The sequence below is a fragment of the Heterodontus francisci genome, chromosome 13 (genome assembly GCF_036365525.1).
Source record: "Heterodontus francisci isolate sHetFra1 chromosome 13, sHetFra1.hap1, whole genome shotgun sequence".
Classification (NCBI taxonomy): Eukaryota; Metazoa; Chordata; class Chondrichthyes; order Heterodontiformes; family Heterodontidae; genus Heterodontus; species Heterodontus francisci.
Genome location: NC_090383.1, coordinates 31,646,647 through 31,664,708, shown reverse-complemented (window position 1 = coordinate 31,664,708; position 18,062 = coordinate 31,646,647). Strand labels below are relative to the sequence as shown.

The following is an 18,062-nucleotide window of genomic DNA, read 5'->3' as shown; positions in this document are numbered from 1 at the left end:
CGACCCATAGGTGCATCAAAGAGGTGGCCAATGCCCTATTTCATTGTGCCAATGATTTCATCTACTTACCTGTAGACGAGGACAGCTTGTAGCAAGGTCTGTGGCCTTCAGCACCAACGCTGGGTTCCCTAGAGTATAAGGGGCGATCAACTACACTCATAGCCATTACAGCTCCCTGGGACCAAACTGCTGCATTTGTGAATCACAAAGGCTTTCACTCTTTGAATGCACAACTGGTTTGCGACCACAGGAGAAGAATCATGTATGTTTGCGCACGTTTCCAGGGAGCTGTCATGACTCATACATTTTGAGGAACCCCCAGCTGCCAGTAGTTTTCGAGGAACCAGCTGAAGTAGACGGCTGTATCCTGGGTGACAAGGGTTACCCACTTTGGACTTGGATGATGACACCAGTGTGACGTCCCCAAAGCGCTGATGAGTGATAAAATGCTGCTCACGTATCCACCAGAGCCATCATTGAACACACCATCAGCTTACTGAAAATGCGCTTCCGCTGCCTTGACCAGTCTGGAGCGGCTCTTAGACAGCACCACAGAGGGTCTCATGAATAATCGTTGTCTGTTGTACATTGCACAACCTGGCAATTGGACGCAGCCGTATTTTGCTGGCGAAGGAACAAAGGAACACCAGTCCTCTTTGGATGAGGATGACTATGAAGAGGATGAGCAGGAGGACAACAATGCAAGTGATGCCGTTATGGACATAAGGGCCATGGAGAAACATGCAAGGGACATCAGGGAGAACCTTATACTTGCACATTTCAACCAACATAAACTTACTTCATAAAGGAACGCTGGGAGGAGAAAAGAAACATTCTCCAAATATGTTCACATATGCCTGAGATCTTATTCATTACTGTAATCAAAAAGAAGGGCTCTTCTGACAACAGCACTTGAACCTGCAGTGGAGATGTGCCTAATGGCCCAGATAGTATCAACTTCATTGAAAGCGACCTGTGTCTCCATGAAAATATTGTCTTGCATCAAGACACTAAGCTGCACACATAGGAAGCTACAACTTTGATGTGACCACCAGATCAAATCTTCTCTGGGTTACAATGGAACCACAACAGCATCTATGCCAGGAATGTAAGGGTGTGACCACAGAACCAGAATTGTAAGGCATATTGCTAAGGAAAAAAGTGCTAAATCTTCAAACGACCAACAGCCATCATAGAAGACTGAAGGCTCAAATGTCAATGATAAAAGGACACTGGACACTTTCAGAAATGCTTTGCAAGTATCAACGTGTACCTGCCATGGGCTCGAACAATCATTTTACTTTTCAATTGAAACAAAGCAAATGATTTATGAGAGTGCAGCAAATAATGAAGCAAATAATTTCATATTCAAACTTCACAAATATGTGCACAATATTTACAATACCCATGCCAACTTCGTGATCAAAATTCTTTTTTTTTCTGTTTTCTACCACTACATCTAGGCGCCACCCTGACATTAGCAGCTGAGGTGGAGGCAGTCTGCTCAGTGTGCTGCCCCTTTGCTGTGGATGACCATGGCAGATGTCCTCTGGAGGAACAGGACCTTGATGGCGCCATCCTACTGGGGGTCTGCAGCAATGGTGCTTGGGTATCACCTGTGTGCTCGCCTTCTGGAGGTAAGGGGGTCAATATCGAGGAGGGGAGGGCAAGGCGCTGCTTACACTGGGGATGGCCTGAGAGGAAGGTCTCAGGGCGGTTGGCATGCGCTCGTCCTCCATCTGGGTGCACACTGGCTGTCTCCGAAGGGAAGGAACACCCACATGGAGTTCTAGGTTTTTCGTCCCCTTCTTGCTTAGACTCTGCTGCATAGAGCCCACGGCAACAGCGATGGAGTGCAGATCAGATTGTATCTAGCTCGAGTGCTCAACCAGCTTTGCCATGGAACTCGCCAAACTCTCGACTGAGGAAGCCATACGCTCATATGCCTGGGACATGGCAGATGTCATGGCTTGCATGGACTCCTCCATGGCACATGCAAAGCCATGCATGCTCTCAGGCATCTCTGACATATTTTCCACATGACTTTGCTGCACATCCAGCAGACTTCTCATAAGAACAAACAGAGGATCATCATCAGCTTGGAGCTAAGCAGGGGCTTGATCTCCAGCAGTCCTCTGATTGTCAGGGGTCCCAACTGGCACATGCTCCCTCAGCTGCTGGACGTGTCTCTGTCATGACCACCAGATTGTGACCCAGATTCTAATCCTAAGGCCGCTGTGGACCGTGTGGATGTATCTGTGCTGGCCGAGGTGGAAGGGGCAGGTGACGGTGCACCCTCTGGGGCATTGGCTTTATCTTCCTTCCCAGAGGAGGTGGCTTGGGCCTCGTGGCGAACCGTCGCGAGATTGCAGGCACCTGCAGTGGAGATACAAACAGAGGCATATTCTTCTTCTTGGCATTTCTTCGCAGACGAAGATTTTGGGAAGTTTGTAGTCATCGATTGCAGGCCCGCTGGTAGCTAGTCAGGCCAATCTGTGACTGGCAGACTCTCCCACAGTGGGTACAAGTGAAGTTGTAGTTGCTGCTGGGGGCAATTGGATCTATCCTTCTCCTCCTTTTCTCTTTCATGCTGGTTCTTCGCTCAGTCTCAAAGGTGTCTGTAGCCCTCCTGATGTAGCATCTCTATGCATCACGATCTATGGCCTGAGCTTCCCACTGGCGATGGTCAATGTGGCTCACAGAGAGGGACTTCTTCAGGAGTCTTTGAAACGTTTGCATGGGGCCCCTCTGTTCCTTTTACCCGTGGTCAGCTCTCCAGACAACACGATCTTGGGCAGGCGACTGTCGTCCATCCGGGCAATGTGACCCACCTAACGAAGTTGGCTTTGCAGGACGATGGCCTCAATGCTGGTAATGTTGGCTGTTTCTAGGACTTCAATGTTTGTCATGCAGTCCTGCCAGCGGATCTTGAGGATGCTGCGGAGGTAGCGCTGATGGGAAGCACTCTAAAAGGCGTACATGACGGCGGTATAGGACCCATGAATTGCTGTCATACAGAAGGGCGTGAGGACTATGGGTTTGTACACTTTGAGTTTGGTCTGTGCTCTGAGGCTGTGGTTGCTCCAAACACGTTTGTAGAGCTGCTGAATGTATTGCTTGCTTTTGAGAGTCTATTGTCCACTTCCTTGTCAATGGTGGCATCAAACAAGATGACGCTTCCCAAATATGTAAATTGTTTGACAGCATTTAGCTCGGTTCCCTCGATGACAATGCTTGCTGGTCTATATTCTTCTTGGGGTGCAGGCTGATTCAGGACTTCAGTTTTCTTTAAACTGACTTTTAGTCCGAAGAGTTGTGCTGCCTCGGAAAAATTTGTTGTTATACGTTGCAGGTCTGACTGACTGTGGGCCAAGAGAGCACAGTGAAAAGAAGTTCACGGATGAGTTTGTCTTGTGATTTTGTGTGAGCCTGAAGACGTCTGAGGTTGAAAAGGCGTCCCTCAGTCCGGAAGCGTACATGAACTCTCTCCTTAAGGTCTTCTGTTGCCTGCTGCAGCATCATGCTGAAAAAGATGGTGAATGGAGTCGGGGCCAGCACACATCCCTGCTTCATGCCATTGGTGATTTGGAAGGGACTTGAGAGGTCGCTGTTTTGCTTGACTTATCTGTACTGATTTTCATGAAACTGCTGCAGTTTCCAAGTTTTTCAAGGATTTTCCAAAGTCTGTCTCTGCTCAGAGTTGACTGCTTTGGTGAAATCTACGAAAGTGACGTACAGGCCTTTGTTTTGTTCACGACACTTTCCCTGTAATTGTCTGAGTGCAAATACCATATCTGTGGTGCTTCTGTTTGCTCTGAAACCACACTGGCTCTCTGGGAGGTTTTCTTCCGCAATGGTAGGCACAAGCCTGTTCAGAAGAATTTTAGCCAGCATCTTCCCAGCAATAGAAAGGAGGGTAATCCCACAGTAGTTGGAGCAGTCTGGTTTTTCTCCTTTGTTTTTGTACATGGTGATGATAATGGCATCACAAAGATCCTGTGGAATCCTGCCCTGTTCCCAGCAGGCTGTGAAAAACGCATGGAGCTTAGTGTATAGTGCAGGGCCACCATGCTTCAAGGCTTTAGGTGGAATTCCATTGGCTCTGGGGGCTTTGGTGTTCTTCATCTGGTCACAGTTTCCTCCGGAGTTGGACTCTCATCCAGATCTTCTTTGACAGGCTGTCGTTGGATGCGATTAATGGCAGTTTCATGTACTGTGCACTTGGTGCTGAAGACAGTTTCTTAGTGCTCTGACCAGCGATCCAGGACTTGCTCCTTGTCAATGTGTAGGATCTTGCCATCGGCGCTCCTCAGGGGGTTTTGGGTTTGATATGCTGGTCCGTAGACAGATTTTAATGCTCATAGAAACTTCCTATGTCACCAGTATCAGCGTACAGTTGAGTTTTTTTCCGCAAGTGCAATCCACCAGTCATTTTGGATGTTCCTCCGTTCACATTGAAGGGTGCTGCATGCATGACAATAGGCTGTCTTTTTCTCTTGGCTGGCCAGCTGAGCCAGGTGAGCTGACCTTTTTATTTTTAGCAGAGCTTGAATTTCCTTGTCATTTTCATCAAACCAGTCCCTATTCTTCTTGGTGCTGGGTCCGGTGGCCTTATTGGGAGTATCCAGTACTGCAGCTTTAATGTGTTCCCAGAGTTCTTCTGGAGTGAGATCAGCATGTTCCAGTCTGGTCTGTAAGGTTGTTTGATATCTATCTCTGCAAGATGAGGTTCGCAGGTTGCTGACTTGAAATTTGTTTGATGGGTTGTCTCTAGGCCCGTTCTTGGGCTTAGGCTTGAAGTGGAAGTTCAGCGTTGATTGAACGAGCCGGTTGTCTGTATGACAGTCAGCAGTGGGCATGGCTCTAGTATGCAGGACGTCCTTTAGGTCAGACTGGCGCAACAAGATGTAATGTATCAGGTGCCAGTGTTTAGAGCAGGGATATATTCATGTGGTCTTGAGGCGATCTTTTTGGTGAAAGAAGGTGTTGGTTATGGACAGCTGCTTTTCTGAACAGAGTTCCAAGAGTAAACGTCCGTTTTCATTACAGTTTACAACTCCATGATTTCCGAGCACTCCCTTCCATACCAGGCTGTCACAGCCCACTCTGGCGTTGATATCACCAAGGACGACAATTTTGTCCTTGTGAGGGGCATTCTGGATGAGTTCACGGAGATCTGTGTAGAACTTATCTTTGTCAGCTGGGTTAGCCTTCAGGGTTGGAGTACAAATGCTGATGAGGGTTGCATGCTGCTGGTTTTGGAGGGGCAGGCACAGGGACATGATGCATTCAGAATGGCTGATTGGCAGGCTTGAAAGTTTAGTGGCGATAGTCTTCTTCACCATGAAGCCGACACCGAAGTGGTGTTGTTCACCTTCAGGTGTACCTGACCAATAGAAGGTGTAGCTAGCGTTGTGTTCTGTTAGGCTGCTTTGCTCCGAGAAGCGGACCTCACTCAGGGCCGTTACATCAATGTCTAGTCTAGCTAGCTCATGGGCCACCAGGGCTGAGCATTGTTAGCGGCGGCTGTTGTCACCAGTTTCGAGCATTGTTCTCAGGTTCCAGCAGGCGAGTTTCAGAATATTTCTTTTCCCACCTTTTGAAGTGAGGTTAAGAGTTTGCATTTCCTTCTCTGTCGTAGTTAGACCACATTAAGGGATGCCCATTGACCGCAGCAAGCCAACTGGGTGATGGAGAGACAAGCATTTGTTTATGCCACCTTTTCTAGACCCCTCTCCAATTTCGGAGCAAGCGTCCTTCAAAAAGGCTGCTTGGTTGCTCAGGGTGCTACCAGTGATGATGTCGTCTCTAGGTCATCATCAAAACGAACAATATCCTGAGCCGCCTGCACGCAGGATTGGAACTACGGCTGTCAGTGCCATCTTGCACCTGCCGTTTTTGTCCTTTTCCCGTTGCTATAGGACTTAGTTGCTGAGTTATAGTTGGGGTGGGAGATTTCCTTCCTGCCTGCGCAGTGATGCTTTAAGGTGGAGTACAGTTTGCACTGACTGACCCCAACCTTTAAGCCTGGAGCTCATCTGTCGTGGCCCAGTGAACTGGGACAGTGGCAGCGAGGTCTCCAAGCTGTAGATTTGGATTCAGAGTTTCCGTCTCTGAGGTGGGTTGCCAACTAAGGCTTGAAGGGACCCTCCTTCCCTTGCTATTTTTTCCATAGCTGGTATACCAACAATCATAGCCCACGCAATATGGTGTAGTATGCCTTTGGTCCAGAACATGATGGTCACTTCAGCCGCTTGGAATCCTTCCACCCTGGCCATTACCTTTAACAAGAAAGACATCCACCCAGGTAGTGTCATTGTCATTTCTCCCCTCACTACGTTTCACCCGTCTGCTGAGATGGTGTACCAGGGTGTGGCACTTGGAGCCAGCTGTGAGAGCTGGGTGTAGATGAGGACCAGTGATTCCAGTCCATCCTACAAAACTGGATGTAGCTGACTGAAAATACAAGGGTACTACCTCTATCTGAACACCCCACACACATTCTGATGGCTCCAAGTACCACACTCCGGTACACCATCTCAGATGATGGGCGAAACGTAGTGAGGGGAGAAATGATGAACATGACACCACCTAGAGGCATGTTAAGCATCAGCTGAATATGAGTTCACACACTTTCCTTTGGTGTGCACATATGACTGCGAGACTGAAGATGACACTGCATCCTAACACCTTGAGGATCCTGCCTCACCATCTGCTATTGCTCTGCCTCCCAACTCTCTTGCTATTTCTGCCATCTCCTCCTCAGCTGGTGTGAGGACCCTAACGTCTGGGACACATCCATCTGTCTTTTCCGCTCACGCTGGTTGTGGGTGCATTTATCCTGCAGGAAACAGTGCAGTTTTAATGACATGTCAAAAGATGCATCACACCCATTGTATACATGCATCGACATCACTCATTCTGGACTAGCTTTCGCACAAGACATAAAAAAATGGCAATTGTCAACTTTGCGCACAATCATTTAGTATGTGGCACCAAGGCTGCTCATGCTTCCACTGCATGCCTTGTCTGCCCTCTGTCTTAAATACACGGAGCCAGGGAGGAAAAAATGGAACAGCTTCGCCGAGACCACTTACCCTTGCCACTCTGAGCAAATCATTGATACATTTGCGACACTGAACCCAGGTACTGCACGTCACCCCATGATTCAAGACTTGATCTGCTACCTCCATCCAGGTCACCTTGGTCAGGCAGGAGAGTCTTCTGACTCTATCTGCAGGGAAGACGACATTCCGCCTTTCCCTGATGGCCTGGAGGAGAACCTGTAGGGAGGCATCACTGAACCATGGGGCTGGACGCTGCCTGCTGGCTGAGATTTTAGAATCAGGAAGAAGGAGAGACAGTTACAGAAACAAAATCAAGTCTATTTTTTGTCTTTAATAATGGGAGATGAACCACATTATGTGTTACATGCCATAATATTCTGATCATGAGAAAACAGCACCACATCTGACTCACGAAGTGACAGAATGGGAGATCTGCCGGTAACAATTATATAGACCAATGAACAAAGCAGCAAACAGCTTAGACTTACAATACAGCCCAATAGAAAGAAGCAGAGTACGATCTGGGAATTATGGAATTCTCACCTGGATGCAGATGGCCACACTTTTGTACTTGGCAATATTCCCATCTTGTATTTGTATTGGTGGTGTAACACCAGGGCTCCTTTTCATTATCAGGATTCCTGCAGTAGTTACCTTCTAGTCCTCTGAAATGGACAACAGGGCAGTTTGGTTGTTTGTCAGTATTACGCAGAACCCCAAGAATGAGGCATATTAATTTTGTCATATAAACATTGATTTTAAACTGTTGTTGGAGTGAAGAAATGTCTTGTTTGAAGATTACCAGACACTGGGCTGGAAGGACATTTGCATACTAAGAGACGCTGCTTGTGGAGACAAAGGACTATTCCCTGCTCCAATTAACTCAAATGGATTTTGATCACCAGACATTGAAGGTGTAAGGAAGTGCATTCCAGGGCCTGCTACGATAATACAATCCACAAACGCAGAAGTGGTTAAGCCAGTTAGTCACATGACTGACCTGCTGGCCAACTTGGGCTTTTATTTGTGCCACACAGAAAAGAATTCAGAAGGCAGTATTGCAACTGAAGCTGTAACAAGAAAGCCGCTCTCCTGGCTGTCTCTCTCTCGCCTTCTCCCAAGCCACCGGACCTTCGGAAGACACGTATACCTCAAGAGAGAATAGACTTTGACATCTAAACAAGTTGAAGCGTGAACTGGGCCCCAACGAATTGCAAGACTTACTGGCAACCAAAGACTCCACATTGAACTCAAAGGACAGTAAGTAACTAACAGATATTACCTCAAACTTTTTCCCTTTATTCTTTCTACTTTTCTGTCTCTATCTACATGTGTGTTTATCGCATATGAATGTTAGCGTGGTCGTGTCGCATATTCGTAGTCAGTAACCGGATTAGAGTTTAAGATTAATAAACTTCTACCTTTCTTGTTTAAATCTAAGGAAACCTGTCTAATTTATTTGCCTTACAAATGGAGCAGTGAACAGGAATTCACTAAAGGGGAGCTAAAAACATGGTGCTTCTGAAATTAAACCCTGTTACGGTTAAACCAAGCAAAGGCTGAGAGGGAACCCCTAGACCCCTTCTCATCTGGTCATAACAGTCAGAAAGAAATATTACATTGTTTTGAGTGTTTGACTAGCTTCATCTGACAAATAAATGATATGGAAGTATGGACAGTCTGAATCCTGGTTGGAATTGGGATGGCTCCACACAACTTGGAAACAATCAGCAATCTTACTCAGACAGCCCACAGGAGTGACTTAAGATTGTCCCATTCATCAGGGATTATGGCAGAAAGCACTTCACATAAAGGCCACTGGCATTCACTTACTTGCAAGGATAGTTCTCCGGAGTTCTTGAGTGCAGGTGTGGCCTCTGAGCGTCCCATTTTTGACAGACTTTACCAGAAATGGTCATTGATACAGTCCCACGATACTTCTGACCCTTGCCTGTGTAACACTGTGTCTCTGCTTCAATAGCAGGGGGCTCCCCATCTTCAACAGAAATATAAAAAAATAAAATTGTCAAGTTTATTATGGAGAGTTTGTGCAGTTCTGTTAGTGTTTGTATAACATGGAGGAGCCATGGATGACCTTGTTTCCCTGAAGGAGGGGATGGAGAACCAGAAGTGATGGAGGGAAGAACAACAGTTGTTATGAAACTGCTTCCATTTTTTGTTAAATATTTTTTGAGGACTCATATTTAAAGTGTGGAAATGAATTCATTTTGGAAAACTGAAGATTTCATAGATGCTGGATTTTGTTTCTTTGTTTGGAGAGGTCTTGTTTGAAAACAACCTTTACTGGATATCACATGCCTTAAGCTCAATAAACAACAGAAACCTTGGTGACTTGGGGGAGGTGTTTACAGAGAAATGATATGTCAAAATTTATGAGGGTCAGGAATTGGTTTCACTTCTAAGATATTGTTTTGGTTCAGCTGGGTGTGGACGGTGTTGATAAGCAGTTGGTTTTGTAGCCAGCTGAAAAGAAACCTCCAGCTCATCTTTCCTGCACCTCTCTAAGAGACCCTGAGAAATCCAGTGTGTCAGCTCCTCTTTCTCTACCTCTTTGAAAAAGCCCTGCAAATTCAGAATAACTGAAACCCCTGATGCCACGTTTCTCCTGGAAAGCCTACCAGACTATTTCTCGACCTCTCCAGAACAAACTGTTTCTGAAAAGATCCCAGTGGCCCGTCTCCGTATACCCGGACCCCAAACCAAAAGGGACAACTGACATCCTTCCATATCTTCTCTTTTTTGTTCAAGAATTAGTAAGTATTTAGCCAAAATATTTCTTTTTTTTTGTAGAAGACCTCTGCAGAGAGAATTTCTTTTTTTTCCCGTGTGTGTGTGTGTTTGTGGGGTATTTAAAAAGGGAGCTTTCATATTTCAATCTGTGTGTTAACGCTTTGCTTCATTACTGGATAAGTCTTGTTTTATAGTAAACTGATAATTTTGTTGTTTATTAATGAAACCTGTTTGGTGTATGTTATTCTGGGATAAAGAGTAGAATATATGATTGACTGTATCGGTAACTGGGTAAACATTTAAAATATATGTTGTGCCCTGTGGAGAAGTGGAACTAGAAAGACAGTGCATGCCTCCCGCCTTGGCTCCCGCCTTGGTCGGAACACAGTATTGGGGTATAATTCCACAGACATTACCAGACTTCCAATACCTTGTTCAAGCAGCCATTTTTTCTCAGACCGCCCTAGATGTTGAATAGAGAAAAGCTGTTTGCCCATAATGGGATTTTAAGGAGAAATCAATGTTGGGATCTGTTTTGGGGGGTCCTGAAGGTGGCCCCGGATGAGGCCCGCCATGGACCTCGACTCCGGCAGGGCCCGGCTCAAAATTACCAGCAGCGGCAAGGCCTTGTGGCAGCCCTCCGCTGCTTGGCGATGGGACCATAATTTGAATATTTAAATCAATTAAAATAATTCATTTAAATAAACTTACGTCTCCTCCCGATGGCCTGCTGCAATCTTCGGCCTGGTAGCCGGCACTCTCGCGCCTTCAGATCCCTGTCCAGGGAAACGAGGCACGACACTGGTGAGGAGAGGCAAAGGAGGTATTTTCTCAGTGCGGGAGGTGGGGGGGGGAAACAGGGTCAAATTACTGTCATGGGTGTAAGGGATGGTGGGAAGGGTGGAAGTTTCAATTTGTGCAGTTGTGGGGGGGGGGGGGGGGGGGGGGGGCGGTGGAAGGCCAGATTGTTAAGGTAAGTGTTTTGGGGGCGGTAAGGGCAAATGATTAATTTAATTGTTATGGGGGGAGGGAGAGAGGCAAAAGAGATGTATTTATTTAATTTCATTCAATGTTTCTTCAAATATCTATAAATGCCGATAGGGCTAACAGCCCTTTAAAAATGGCATCAGCATCTGCAGACAGGCAGCTGACGCCATTGCTGGGGACAGACAGCCCGCCCCCTCCACGTGATCGGAGGTTGTGGGGGGGGGGCACACAGGGCCCGCCCCGGCTATTTAAATGAGCTGCTGCGCTTCTGCCAATGGAAACAGTTTCTCCTTATTCACTCTTATCAAAATCTTGTATTATTCCAAACCCTGTTATATAATCTCCCAACTTCTCTTGTCTCTCCACATAACTGAAGTCCCTCATCCCCAGCACCATTCTAGTGAATCTCCTCTGCACCCTTATGGTTTACCATAACTTCCTGGCTTTTGTACTTTACACCTCTGCTTATAAAGCCAAGAATGCTATTAAGTCTTAAGTTTTATTTCTGGTATTTTAGACAATAGTTTAACCCAAAGAACCATGGCAGGGCACTTCAGTCCCGTGAAATGCACATTCTGTGCCATGTGGGAACTCCAGGAACTTCCTGTGTCCTGAACAACCACATTTGCAGGAAATGTCATCAGTTAGAGGAGCTTGAGCTCTTGATTTTGGAGCTTGAGAAGCAGCTGATGTCACTGTGATGCATCCGTGAGGCTGAGAGCTATGTGGATAGCGCGTTTCAGGAGATGGTCACCCCACAGCTTAAGAGTGTGCAAGCAGAGAGGGAACGAGTGACCACCGGACAGGGAAGGAGGACCAGTCAGGTAGTGCAAGAGTCCCTTGAAAGCAACTTGCTCTCTAACTGGTGTTCAGGTCTGAATACTGGTGAAGCTGATAGTTCCTCTGAGGTGTACAGCCAAAGCCAAGCCCAAAGCACCATAGGTGGCTTAGCTGTACAGAGAGAGAGGTTGAAGATCGGGAGGTTAAAGAGCATGTGGAGCACTGAATGGTCTTGAAAGTGCTTCGATAACAGTGTGCTAAGGTTGGGAATTTGGTGCAAATGGGAATTCTGTTCAGAGAGGAAAGGAAGTGCTGCTTTTCTTTTCCTCCAGTAGCTGGTGAATATTTTTTCTCTTTTGTTTCTAAGCTTGGAAACTGTAACTTGCAATTGCTTTACTAAATTAGTAACTTAAATTAGATAAACCGATTAATTAATAAAACTAAAATAATTGATTCAGCTGACATTCAATGTCTCTAGATCATCACTATTGACAAACCCATCTGGCTAATTGAATCCGGGGGTTCTCCCATTGTCTCTCCATGCCACTGTCTTTTAGAATGCAAATGTGCAGCTACATTTTCAGCCACTGTTCTGTGGTCTTTTTAAAACAAGTTATGTTCAATGTCCAGTAAGCGTTCAAATAATGTTCCATATGATGAAATTAATATGTCTCATTTTGGCAGGTATGATTTCCATCACACTTCATAAAACATTGGTTCAGCCTCAACTGGAGTATTGTATCCAATTCTGGGCATCACACTTTAGGAAGGATGTGAAGGCTCTTAAGGCATTAAAGAGGGTACAGAAAAGATTTACGAGAATGGATCCAAGGGTGACAGATTTCAGTTACGTTGGATAGATTGGAGATGCTGGAGGTTGTTCTCTTTATAGAAGAGAAGATTGAGAAGGGATTTGATAGAGGTGTTCAAAATCATGAGGGGTCCAGACAGAGTAAATAGAGAGAAACTGTTCCCATTGGTGGAAGGATCGAGAACAAGAGGACACAGATTTAAGGTGATTGGCAAAAAGTACCAAAGGCGACATGAGGAAAAACTTTCTCCGCAGGAAGTGAGCTTTCAAAAGAGAATTAGGTAAGTACTTAAATGGAAAGAAATTTGCAGGGCTATGGGTAAAGGGTGGGCAAGTGGGACTAGGAGGAGAAAGCGGGACCAGGGTACTGAATAAGACAATCAGCCATGATCTTTTTTGAATGGCGGAGCAGGCCCGAAGGGCTGAATGGCCTACTCCTGCTCCTATTTTCTATGTTTCTATGATTGCTGTTACAGAGAGCTGGCCCAGCCACGATAGGTCAAATTGGCTCCTTCTGTGTTGTAACTGTTCTATGATCATATATGCTTTTGTAACAGTCATCTGAACTTGTCCTGCCACCTTCAAAGAATTTTGTACGTGTATCCCCATTAAAATTGTACCATTCAGTTTATATTGCCTCTCCTCATTCTTCCTATGAAAATGCATCACTTCATACTTGATGGCATTAAATTTAATCTGTCACGTGTCTGCCCATTTCACCAGTCTGTTTACGAAGTCTGTGTCGCGAAGGTTTTCATTTCTTGTTAAAACTTGAGAATCTATATTTTAAAAACTGAAAAGGATTTCATGGACATTGAATCATCTGGAGATTGCTGAACTTTGTGGGTGTTTTTTTAAAAGGAAGGTCAACAAGAGGTTGACTAGTGAAGAAGTTTTTACTGGAAGGCACATGATTTTAAGTAAACATAGCAGGGGGATTGTGTTGTGACAAGACAGGATTTATGATTATCATAGGATTTCCCTGGAAAAAGAGTTGGTTTCATTTTGAACTGTTAAAAGCCGGCTGTTTTTTGGACTAAAAGAGTCAGTTAGAGTTTGTTTATGGACCTGCCAGGAGATCTGAAGAAAATCCAGACAACTGTTACTTCTCTTTGAAGAATCCCTGCTGTTGAAAAGCAAAAGCCTGTATGAAGTTGTACTGTTGCCTCCTGTATTTGGAAGAAATCCTGAATGTTTTCAGAAACCTTGCATCTTTAAAAGAACTTTGCATCAAATCTGTGAGAACTGAAACCTTTGTTGCTGCACACCTGATGGAAGACCTATGTGAAGCCTTCTGTAGTTGAATTTCTTTACGTGCCTACCCAAAACAGACTGTTCATCAACATCGCCTGGAAAGATTCCTAGTGGCAGCCACCTATTCGCCTCTGGGATACTTTGCCAGAACAAAGGACTTCCATATCTGCAATTCAGTATAAGTTTTTTTTTTATTCCTCCTATTTCTTTGTAACAGCTGTAAACAAAATCCCTTTTTTCCTGGTTAACCGGTTGTGTATGTGAGGGCTAGGATAAAAAAATAAGGAGCTTTACTATTTCAATTGGCTATTTACTTCATTATTGGTTAAGACTTGGTTTGAAATAAACAGATAATTTTGTTGTTTATTAAAGAAACCTGGTTGGTGTGCTTTATTCTGGGGAAAAATAGAATATCTAACTGACTATTTCGGTAAGTGGGAAAATTTATTGACATGTTATGACCTGTGGAGAAGTGGGACTAAATTAACAGTACACTCCTCCTGCTTCGGTCGTAACACTCTTACTATCCTCCTCAATGTTTGAGTTTGGTGTCATCTTAAAACTTTGAAATTATGCCCTGTATGCCCAAATTGAGATCATTCATCTATATCAAAGAGTAGTGATCCCATTACTGATCCCTGGGGAACACCACTGTATACTTCCCTCTAGTGTGAAAAACAACTGTGTACCAATACTGTCTCTGTTTTCTGCTACTTAGCCAATTTCATATCCACACTGCCACTCTCCCTTTAACCCCATGGGCTTCAATTTTGCTAACAAGTCTACTATGTGGTACTTTATCAAATGTCATTTGGAAGTCCATATACACAACACCAACCTTCTCGGTTACTTCATCAAAGAACTCAATCAAATTAGTCAAATATGATTTGCCTTTAACAAATCCATGCTGACTTTCATTTGTTATGCCATATTTTCCAAATGACAATTAATTTTATCTCAGGCACTTGTCTGTATACGCTTTCCCACCATTGACATTAGACTGACTGGCCTGTATTTGCCAGGGTTCATCCTCTCCCATTTTTTTGGGTAGTACTTTCCCCATGGACAAGATGAAAATTTACTTTATGCTGTGGCTGCCAAGTATTTCTCTATTAAGAGCAAGGGAACGTCTGAGAATCAGTACACCTGCTAGCAACCAGTAGCAGAGCAATCTGAGCAGAGGCTTGTGGGCAGGTTATCTACCTGTTACCTTTGAGTGGAAAGTGAAATGGTGCAGAAAGGGGAACAATTACAAAATGGGCCATAAATCATGATTTTCTTGCTGGTCTCAGCAAGGGCAAGCGGTAGGTCACCACAATTGACATTGCTTCCTTGGGCAAGAGAGGTGAAAATAGACTAATCCCCTTGTCTTCATAACAAGCCAATGACCCCCGTTGTAATACTGGGTGAAGGTAGTGCCTCGTGTAATTGGGATCACTCATTGCTAAGAGTCACATGTGGATAAGACCTCGTGGATGCGGTATCAGTGGGACAGAATCCCAGCAAGGGGTCAACATCTTTGGCACAGTAGAGGAGGGGAGAAAGTCAGTAGTAGTGAACGCAAGTATCAGCCTTGGCTCAGTGGTAGCATTTTCACCTTTGAGTCAGAAGGTTGAATGAAGTCCCACTCTAGAGACTTGAGCTCATAATCCAGGCTGACATAAAGTGCAGTACTAAGGGAGTGCTTTTTTAAAATTCATTTATGGGGATGCAGGCGTCGCTAGCCAGGCCAGCATTTATTGCCCATCCCTAATTGCCCATGAGAAGGTGGTGGTGGGATGCCTTCTTCAACCGCTGCAGCCCATGTGAGGTAGGTATACCCATAGTGCTGTTAGGAAGGGAGTTCCAGGATATCGACCCAGCGACAGTAAAGGAACGGCGATATAGTTCCAAGTCAGGATGGTGTGTGACTTGGAATGGAACTTGCAGGTGATGGTATTCCCATGCATCTGCTGCCCTTGTCCATCTAGGTGATAGAGGTCACGAGTTTGGAAGGTGCTGCCTAAGGAGCCTTGGTGCATTGCTGCAGTGCATCTTGTAGATGGTACACACTGCTGCCACTGTGCGTCGATCGTGGAGGGAGTGAATGTTTGTGCATGGAGGTGCCAATCAAGTGAGCTGCTTTATCCTGGATGGTGTGGAGCTTCTTGAGTGTTATTGGAGCTGCACCCATCTAGGCAAGTGGAGAATATTTCATCACACTCCTGACTTGTGCCTTGGAGATGGTGGACAGGCTTTGGGGAGTCAGGAGGTGGGTTACTCACTGCAGGATTCCTAGCCTCTGACCTGCTCTTGTAGCCACAGTATTTACATGGCTACTCCAGTTCAGTTTCTGGTCAATCTTAACCCCCAGGATGTTGATTGTGGGAGATTCAGCAATCATAATGTCATTGAATGTCAAGGGAAGATGGTTAGATTCTCTCTTGTTGGAGATGGTCATTGCCTGGCACTTAAGTGGTGCAAATTTTACTTGCCACTTATCAGTCCAAGCCTGGATATTGTCCAGGTCTTGCTCCATTTCTACATGGACTGCTTCAGTATCTGAGGTGCTGAACATTTTGCAATCATCAGCAAACATCCCCACTTCTGACCTTATGATTGAAGGAAGGTCATTGATGAAGCAGCTGAAGATGGTTGGGCCTAGGACACTACCCTGATGAGCTCCTGCAGTGATATCCTGGAGCTCAGATGATTGACCTCCAACAATCACAACCACCATGCTTTGTGCTAGGTATGACTCAAGCCAGCAGAAAGCTTTCCCCCTGATTCCCATTGACTCCAGTTTTTCTAGGGCTCCTTGATGTCATACTCTGTCAAATGCTGCCTTGATGTAAAGGGCAGTCACTCTCACCTCACCTCTTGAGTTCAGCTCTTTTGTCCATGTTTGAACCAAGGCTGTAATGAGGTCAGGAGCTGCGTGGCCCTGGCGGAACCCAAACTGAGTGTCATGAGCAGGTTATTGCTAAGCAAGTGCCGTTTGCTAGCACTGTCGACGACACCTACCATCACTTTACTGATGATCAAGAGTAGACTGATGGGGTGGTAATTGGCTGGGTTGGCCTGCTTTTTGTATACAGGACATATCTGGACAATTTATCACATTGCCGGGTAGATGCCAGTATTGTTGCTGTACTGGAATAGCTTGGCTAGGGGTGTGGCAAGTTCTGGAGCACAGGTCTTCAGAACTATTGCCAGAATTTGTCAGGGCCCATAGCCTTTGCAGTATCCAGTGCCTTCAGTGGTTTCTTGATATCGCGTGGAGTGAGTCGAATTGGCTGAAGGCTGGCATCTGTGATGCTGGGGACTTCAGGAGGAGGCCGAGATGGATCATCCACTCGGCACTTCTGGCTGAAGATTGGTGCATATGCTTCAGCCTTATCTTTCGCACTGATGTGCTGGGCACCCCCATCATTTTGGATGGGGATATTTGTGGAGCCGCCTCCTCTAGTTAGTTGTTCTATTGTCCACCACCATTCACAACTGGATGTGGCAGGACTGCAGAGCTTATATCTGATCCCTTGGGATCGCTTAGCTCTGTCTATCGCATGCTGCTTCCACTGTTTGGTACGCAAGTTGTCCTGGGTTGTAGCTTCACCAGGTTGACACCTCATTTTGAGGTATACCTGCTGCTGCTCCTGGGATGCCCTCCTGCACTCTTCATCGAACCAGGGTTGATCCTCCCACTTGATGGTAATGGTATGCCGGGCCATGAAGTTACAGATTGTGGTTGAGTGCTGCACTGTCAGAGGTGACTATTTTTTCAGAAGTGATGCTAAAGCACAGTAGAGTTCTGTTCTGGTCACATTAATCCTTCTTTCAACACCACTGAAACAGCTTAACTGCTCCTTTATTTTATTGGTGGTTTGTGAGATTTTGCAGTATACAAATTATCTGCTGCATTTGCCTGTGTAATAAATATCTAAGCTACAAAAATAGTTCTTTGCCTGTGAAGTGTAGGGCAAGAAAGGCACCATACAGCTGCTCTTTCTCTTACTTTCTATCTTTATTTCTACCTTTCTCGTACCTGATTTTCCCTAGCTATGTAATGAAAGGTAAAGTATAGAGCAATAATGGTGACTAGAACAGCTTGGAAACACAAAATTTGGAAAATCCACTGAAGATTCCTTTAAATAATAATGGCCCAGATTTTGCACTCAGCGATGAAATTATGGCACTCGCCATTGACTTCCAAGAAAGCTGCTCACAAAAATCCAGTAACCACTGTAGGGTGAATTTCACTTTTCCCGACATTAATTTGAACCCGGCACCAAGTCAAGGGGGTCTCCAAGCACCCAGCAACAGTGATGGCATCAAGCAGGGTAAGGAGCCAAAAACATTCTCACAGACAGAGTTCTGAAATCTTCAACATTGACCTGATTTGGTTTCAAATACACTACGCTGCAAAGAAAAAC

At 45.4% G+C, this 18,062-nt stretch overlaps 1 protein-coding gene across 1 annotated transcript in view; it reads right to left on the bottom strand.

The window, feature by feature from the left end:
• plg (plasminogen) overlaps positions 1-18,062 on the bottom strand; it is a 151,235-nt gene that overhangs the window by 83,677 nt on the left and 49,496 nt on the right. Inside the window, exons 8-9 of the mRNA XM_068044620.1 lie at positions 8,901-9,063; positions 7,611-7,732 (exon numbers count right to left, since the gene is read on the bottom strand). Of these exons, the coding sequence (XP_067900721.1) occupies positions 7,611-7,732; positions 8,901-9,063 (285 nt within the window). The remainder of the gene's footprint in view (positions 1-7,610; positions 7,733-8,900; positions 9,064-18,062) is intronic.